Raw genomic sequence first — 8,533 nt, 5'->3', positions numbered from 1 at the left:
TGAATGTAAGGAGACATACAAAGTAGCTACTCAAGTTTTTTTTTTTTTAAATATCAAATAAAATACTTTACCAAATAGAGACAATTTCAAATAATCCTTTCTCAGTACAGGCCTTGTACCAAATGGTTTCATGTTTAAAAAACATCATGTTCAGTAGCTTAAGAAATAATATTTATGTTATATCATGTTATATCATTAAGTGTGCTGCTGCAGATATTTAGGCAGTGTTTGGAAAGCGGTACAGCATCAATATCTAATGTGTAGTGTATTACAATGCAATTGCAATATTGATATTGTGTATCAACCGTAATTTAGAGCCTCTTATATAATGCCTTGGATAACTTCTTGAATAACAACAAAATGTGCAGATGCATATAGTTGGGTAGTGTTTGGTCAGCAGTGCAGCATCAACATCTAATGTTGGTGTACTACAGTGCAATATTGCGTTATTGGTATTCTTTCTGTCATTAACTTGCAGCCTCGTATATAATGCCATGGATAAAAATGTATATGTGTGGAACATACTGTATCTTGTTAAGTAACAACAGAGCATGTATATTTTCAGTTGGTGGTAGCCCATGCTGAAAATAATCAGCTTGCCTCCATGAAATTATGCCAATATATACATAAACATTTGTCAGAAGGGCTGGCAGGGATCTGACACCTTTTATAGCCTCTCTGGAAGAAGCTCACAATGACTAACAACATTTAACTCTATGTGCTTCAGTGGGCCGAGCGGCCAAGCATGCACAGATTAGAAAAGTGCACTCGCCGTTCAGTGTGTTTGACTGTTTGTGTGCATAGAGCAGAGGGTTTAAGGGCCTATAATGTCATTACTGATTCACAGTCACACACACATATTGGATGAGACCCATTTACACCAATGCTCTGACAAGTCCTGGGAGACTGTTTCAAGGAAATAAAATATGTCTCATCCAAAGGCGAAATGATTATTTTATTGGATCACCACCAAATTAGCTCTTTGACTGCCAAAAACGTTAAATAACGTTTAGTAAAATCCTACAGAGGAGTGCCAAAGACGTTAAAAGACGTTTGTTTCAAAACAGAGGTGAAACTAACCATTTTCTATTGTGGATTACTGAAAAACGGAATAAGGTAGAAACAAGCTTTTTTTTTCTGGTGAAAGATGAGAGTCCAATCTTTTTTTGGTAGTATGTGTGTTTCCATAGTCCAAACACATAATTTTCTATGGACCTTGAAAGATCAGTCAAAATGCTTAAAATCGGCTGGCACCCACGGCATCCCTTTTCTGAAAACGTCTGGCAGTCAAAGAGTTAGAGAGCAAAAATATGATATCATTTTTTTTGGGAGAGACTGAACTCCAATGTCCACTTGTGTTTTCTAACACTCCCAATTACATTGAAGTGAAACAGCTGAATGAAAATGAAAAATGACGACATAAGCATGCATTTAGCAGGCTGGACTTTGGGAGTAAAGACGACAATCCAAGCAGTGAAAGAGACGCAACCAAAGTAGCAGTCACAAATACAATCAAAAAGAGTAAAAGGCTTAAATTAACTCATTCACTGCCATCGACGGCTATAGACGTCAAAAATTAATTTGAACTATTTCTATTAGTTTAACATTTTTCCCACTTTTGTTAACAAGAGTATGAGTACCTAGATTTTTTTATTGTATTAGAACAGATATAAAATTTGTGATTAATCATGAGTTAACTAGTGCAGTCATGCGATTAATTACGATTAAAAATTGTAATCGCCTGTCGCCCCTAATTTTAATAATCTTTTCTTTAAAAAAATAAAATAAAGAAAAGATTATTAAAAATTAATTAATCGCATGACATCACTTGTTAACTCACGATTAATCACAAATTTTATATCTGTTCTAATACAATAAAAAAATCTAGGTACTCATACTCTTGTTAACAAAAGTGGGAAAAATGTTAAACTAATAGAAATAGTTCAAATTAATTTTTGACGTCTATAGCCGTCGATGGCAGTGAATGAGTTAATTTAAGCCTTTTACTCTTTTTGATTGTATTTGTGACTGCTACTTTGGTTGGTTCTGTTCTAAATGTACCAAAAAAAAAATTCTAGGCTTTCATACCCTTGTTAACAAAAATGGAAGAAAAAGTTAAACTAATAGAAATAGTTCAAATCATTTTTTGACGTCTATTGCTATCAATGGCAGTGAATGAGTTAATTGACATGGATAGAAAGGGTAAAAAATATTATAGCAGCAGTGTTTCCATGTTTGTGGTCATAAGCAACAAAATATTTATAGTCAAACTAATGATGGAACCAAAGAAAAATGAAATGCTAGTTAGTGTAAGGACTTCAGAGGGGATATTTTATATCATTGCTGTCCTATGATATCCGTCTGTCACATATCAAAGCAAGACAGTCACATTTTACAACACTGAAAAAGTTTACAGGCTGGAGTGGTTAGGACAGAAGATGACAGGTTTATTCATCATTGAAAGGACTGCATTACTCACTTTGTAGCACCGAAATGGTGGCCTGGGCCCGAATCCAGGTGATAGCGGGGTTTTGTCGCAGGTCATTTCTCCTTGGGTCATTGCTAGCCCGGCACTCGTAGGTCCCAGAGTCTTCCAGCGTGAGGCGCGTAATACCCAGAACGCTGACACCGTTGGCACCATAAGCAGTGTTGATGGACACTCTGCGTTTGCGGGCGCCGTCCCACAACTGCTTGAACGAGTCTGCTCGGTTGATCTCGGAATACCACCACTGGATCTCCGGGGTGGGGTTACCAAGTACGTCGCAGTAGAGCTCAAATGTGTCCCCAGTGAGCTTAGTCTCCGACATCGGTGACTTCACAAACCCAGCTGAAGAGAAAAAGATCGTGAAGGTTAGAGCAGTAGATAAAGTGAGAAAATAACATTGGAATGTATGGGAAATTCAATGTGATTAGAGTACGGCTTGGAAAAACAGGATATCAAGCAAAAGGAAGAGGCCCATATAATTAGTAAGTGTTAAACAAAGTAAAAAGAAATAAATAACGTAGAACTGCCTTTGAAGTCTTCAGTCTGCTGTCAGTCTACTTCAGTGACTTACTTGCCCCTTGCTTGCCAATTTGCGCCGATATTCAGAGGCGAGATGGTATTTAAACTTTTGTGCAATGACAATAAAAAAGGGTCATAAAGCTTAGTTTGTGATACAGTTGAGAATAATAGCAGTGTTTAAAAAAACAAGTGTGTAAAGAAAGGTCAGTCGTCATTATCTCTTTGACTGCCAAAAACGTTAAATAACGTTTAGCAAAATCCTAGGGAGGAGTGCCAAAGACGTTAAAAGACGTTTGTTTCAAACCAGAGGTGAAACTAACCATTTTCTATTGTTGATTACTGAAAAACGGAATAAGGTAGAAACAAACTTTTTTTTCTGATGAAAGATGAGAGTCCAATCTTTCATTTGGTAGTATGCGTGTTTCCATAGTCCAAACACATAATTTTCTGTGGACCTTGAAAGATCAGTCAAAAATGCTTAAATCGGCTGGCACCCACGGCATCCCTTTTCTGAAAACGTCTGGCAGTCAAAGAGTTATAATGTAGCTTTTATTTATTTTTCTGTAGTGTTTGTCCCCAATAGTGTTGCAGGTTACTGAGAGTCTATCCCACCCTGGCTCTTTGAGCAAGAGGCAGGCTATTCCCTGGATTGGTCGTCGAGCTATGTGTCATTGCATTGAAAGTGCTTTCCAGATCACAGAGAAGAACAAAAATAATTTCATGAAAGTGAAGAAAGAAATAATACAATATTTGGCTTTTTCCACAAAACGACAATGCCTGCATTTTGCAAACGTTTACGGTCTTAGCTGTGAATCACTAAACTGATATTTAGTTGTTTCGCCACTGTTTCTCTCGGAGATGTTGTACCAGTGTCTGGTATAGCCTGGCACGATTGGACCGCATTATGTGAAATTGTGTTGTTCAAACATCTACACACAGTTCCTAGGCCTTCTGCATGCAATTTATCCCCGTCTGTTTCGTCCCACATTCCAAAAATATCCATGTTAGGTTTACTGAAGGCTTAAAACTGCCCTTAGTGGGAATGTGCATGTGAATGATTTTTGTCTGTATACTAATTGAACCTGCAATTGGTCTGTACTCCGGCTTTCACCCTAAGTCGGCTAGGCTTCAACACAATGCTGACCTTCTTGATGACAAGGACTGTAGAAAGTTAATGGAGAAATTTGCTTGGTTTAACATGAGTTGCAACTGAATGACAATGGGGAAAATTCAAGTCCCAAAGTGTGACCAGTTGAGAACCGGTGCTCTTCATATTACCTAAAACCTGTTCACTGTAAATAAATATATTCTGGGAAAAGCACAAGTGAGTTTCATCAGTCTTGTCAGGTTCCCCGAGATCTGTTCATCAGAAACCCTTGTGGAGTTGACGAGCACTCATCGACAATCAAGCTGACTTTGTTGGCACGTTGCCGTGACAATCAGTGGCACCACTTACACTTAACCTCAATAACAAGAACACTTCAGGAAAGCTAACTTTTATGTTTGGTGGTGCTAGGAGTGAACACCACGTACAAGTATATAGGTTAGACTTGTATCTAAAAATGTTTGGGGTGGGAAAGCATCTAATCAGAATTTTGTTGATCAGGGTTTGTTTTTTTTTTGATGCAATTAGGCATTAACTATTAAATTGTCCACAAGTGTGAATCTGAGGGTGAATGGTTGTTCGTATGTGCCCTGGCAACCAGTCCGAAGTGCATGTCTCTCTAAATGTTCTGAACCCCTGTTTCAATGCTAGTTACATTGAGCTGAATGATGCTGTCTGGTGGCGTTGTGCCATAGTGAAGTTGAAGTGCTATGTCAATAATATTGACCTCATGTCATTTTGAGACAGTGAATGAGATGAGACTGATCCAACAGTGTCTCTGCTTTGAACCCTGGAGAACCCAAGAACCCTTTTCTTCTTTGGAAACTTATGAATTATACATTAAATGACTGCTATAAGTTCACTGAACACCAAAATGTATGTTTTTTCAATTTAAACACCTTTTTTTTTTAACTAGCTCAGAGTTGCTAATTTATCAAAATATATATATAAAACATACTCCTAGGCATTCTGCAACATGATATGAAATAGATTAACAAAAAAAATAAAAATTTTACCATCTGATGGTTTGCTGAGAAGATGGTTTTGTTTGGATTGATTTCCAGCTCAACAAAACAGCATGTTGCCAGCCATCTTGTCACCGCCACTCTGGCTCATGTAAGTGCAATATTCATCCACTAGATGGCCCCATGCAGGGGTCAGAAGTGGCACTCTGGACTTTTGAAGTAAAATTTGTAAAAAAAAAAAAAAAAAAACGGTCTTTGTTATTTGAGTAGCAGAATTTATAGGGGCCAAATTTGACCCCGTGGGTTCTCCAGGGTTAAGATTTAAATGTAGCTGGTAAAGTCGAGCGTATTTTGTTGGACTTTTTCAACTATCACTGGGATTCTTCTTTAAACTGGAGCTTAAAACAAGCTCTGTTTCATATTGTGCATGCATGCATGCACGGACCTGCAGCTGAGTGACTCCACAGAGGGCGTGTTGAGGACGGTACGAATATGTTCCTTGAAGCATCTGTGAGAAGAGACTGTGGATAAACATGAACATGGGCAATCAGTGTAAGTGCATTTTAATCAGCACACTAGAACACTATGTGGACTGTTTGGAGGATGCTTTTCTTAATCATAAAATAAGTGTGTTATTTATGAGATGGAGGTTTTTGTCTGTGCCTTCATATTTATCCTAAGATTGTTGTAGTGAAATTAAGGGAATTAAGTCTGAAAGGAATTCCTAGATAAATATGCGGACAGGCAGTCTGCCTCAATGCATAAATTTGAAGTTAAATTTGTAAAAAAAAATAAAAAAAAAAAGGTCTTTGTTATTTGAGTAGCAGAATTTATAGGGGCCAAATTTGACCCCGTGGGTTCTCCAGGGTTAAATTGGTATTTCTCTGTGGGACATTAGAGGCATTTAAAAACATAAACTAGCCTGTACGGTTAAATTACAAATCAAGCACCTAATAACAGCACTTTATGGAAAATGCCCCACGTTGGTGGTGGGGAACGGAATAAACTTAATCTCCTTTAATCCCGAGCAGATATTGCTATGACAGCAAAAATGAGGTCATCCAACCTTCAATTTGGATAAGCAGGACATTCAAGAGCAGTTTGTTTATTTATTTTCCCAAACTCCATTTAACGAAGAGTCAAACAAGTACCTCCCCCCATAGACCACTGAATGAGTGACACTTTGGAACAACATCAGCCAGTAGTATTCCACTGAAAACCACGTCCCTGCCTATATAGGAAACACTGCAGTATTGTTGATGAAGCGGGATCCCATCAGTGTCAAAGGTACACGTGTACCAGTGTGTGTTTGGGCTTCCTTCATGCCCTAGTTCTACATCGGTAGTCAGCCCAACAACACACTGACAGCCCTAATGAACCTCAACTAATGACAAATCACCTGGACCACAGATACTCTTCTCAACCTCCCCCGAAGCCTGTCAGCTGTAAACAAAAGAAAGGAAGAAAAGAAACGACCTTAACTTAACTTTGTCCTCGATAGACGGAGGAAATTGGAGCAAAGATGCTGTTAAACTGCCGTTTTTCCTCCTAATGGAAGGCCCTCCAGATTTGTCTGAGCAGAAAGTAAACTTTGTACTCGTTCATTTATACTGAACAGATTGGATTCAGTCATTGTTCTTAGGTTAGATATAGCACAATTTATGAGGTATTTACCATAATCGAAAACGTTTTGCATGAAAATTACATTCAGAATAAGGGTACGAATTTGGGGAAAATCCCGTCCCAAAAGCCACTTTCACTTACAACTTGAAATTTGGTTATGTACTCCGGTTTGGGTTATGTACTCCGGTTATGTATTTCTGGACTAAAGTCTTAGAAAAACTTTCCGCTATTTTGGACTGTAGGATACCTTTATCTCCAAACTTGTGTTTGCTAGGTGACCTAACAACAACTGACTTACCACATAAACAATTTCAATCTACACTTTTAGCCCTTACTATCGCTAAAAAAAACAATTCTTGTTAACTGGAAAAATAAACAAACTCTGAATATCGACCAATGGTCTAACCTCCTCATAAATCACATTTTAATGGAAAAAATATCTGCCTCAAATAAAAACCAAATATCAAAATTTATAGAAACATGGTCTACGTATATAGAATTTTTTAACCTAATTCTGGTTACTTAATTCTGTCTGTTAGCGAGAGCCACTACATCGTGATAACTTACATTGATGTTTCTGCATTTGGCAATTTATTATTATATTATATTATTAGTATGGGATTTTTTTTTAATGGGCTTTAGGTGAACTGATGAATACACACACGCACGCACATGCTCACCCACATACAAAAAAAAAATCTATATATATATATATGTATACTGTATATATATGTGTGTATATGTATATACATGTATATATTTTTAAAAAAAAAGAGAGAAAAAAAACATTTTTATTAATTTTTATTAATTTATTTGTTTTTTTTAAAAAAGGAGAGCAATTATGATGTCAAATCGAATGAACAATACTGAGCTCTCCTGAAAAAAAAATAAATAAATTTGGTATACCAGCAAAAGAATCTCAAAAACCCATGTCCAAAAAGACATTGGGCGTTATTTTAGGTCCGTTAAGAAAGACTTATCCCATTGCTGCCAAATACGAACTAAAATACTAGACAGATCGGTGATACCAAATTGCGCAGAAACTGAGTTTCCATCATTGCATGTCCTGTCCTCATGTACTGTGGCGGCTTGAAACTTGATGACACGCCGTAAAAGACGAAACTGTAATAACTAAACTTCACAAGGTCAGACCTTGGCCAAACGTCTTGTGTGTGATGAAGCTCCTGCCTTTAAGAGACTCGTAGGCGCACCTCCTACTGACATGAAGGAAAAGATGCAATAACTCCTCTTGACGCTCCCATTTACTTCAAACTCAGTCTGGCACACCTCCCAAATTCTTGGGGGGGGGGGGGGTGCTAGTTCATTGTTGCCTGCAGCTTAGCTGTCCGTCCATCCATCAATTCATTCATCCATCCTTTTTCTCTTGCACTCATCCTCATTTGTGTCACAAGTGAGCAATTGTCTATCGCAGATGACGTTGGGCGGCGAGAGACCTAACATACATGTTTTAGCCATTTGAGAGGAAGGCAGCGTACCTGGAGAAAACCTTTGCAAGCACCAGAAGAACATACAAACTCCACACATAAATTGGACCCCAGATGTCCTGACTGCGAGACAGACATACTAACCACAATTCCACTGCTTAGCTTTGAGTTCATTTGTTTGATTTTCTTTTCTTTTACCGTCATTTGGCTTCATTCAATTTGGAAATTCAGTCTCCCCCAAACTTGTGATCTCTGTCATCTGGCAAGTCGACTTGAACAGAATGTCAAAAGTCCAGCCAAAAAAATTCACATACTTGACAATACATGAATTTTTACTTGGTAACCATAGTAACAGTTTTGTTGCCGAAAACATGCTCATGACTCACAGCCA

At 37.8% G+C, this 8,533-nt stretch overlaps 2 protein-coding genes across 4 annotated transcripts in view; one reads left to right on the top strand and one right to left on the bottom strand.

The window, feature by feature from the left end:
* Nucleotides 1–8,533, top strand: part of rec114 (REC114 meiotic recombination protein) — a 57,546-nt gene that overhangs the window by 26,253 nt on the left and 22,760 nt on the right. The gene's annotated exons all lie outside the window — the stretch shown is intronic.
* The window catches only part of LOC144050087 (neuroplastin-like), a 37,562-nt gene that overhangs the window by 15,800 nt on the left and 13,229 nt on the right, over nt 1–8,533 (bottom strand). For all 3 annotated transcript variants that reach the window (XM_077563028.1, XM_077563027.1, XM_077563026.1), the window contains exon 2: nt 2,480–2,827. In XM_077563028.1, coding sequence (XP_077419154.1) covers nt 2,480–2,827 — 348 coding nt within the window. The remainder of the gene's footprint in view (nt 1–2,479; nt 2,828–8,533) is intronic.

Source organism: Vanacampus margaritifer, chromosome 4, assembly GCF_051991255.1.
Source record: "Vanacampus margaritifer isolate UIUO_Vmar chromosome 4, RoL_Vmar_1.0, whole genome shotgun sequence".
Taxonomy (NCBI): Eukaryota; Metazoa; Chordata; class Actinopteri; order Syngnathiformes; family Syngnathidae; genus Vanacampus; species Vanacampus margaritifer.
Note: the sequence above shows the minus strand (reverse complement) of the source record. Positions and strands in the feature narration are given on the sequence as shown.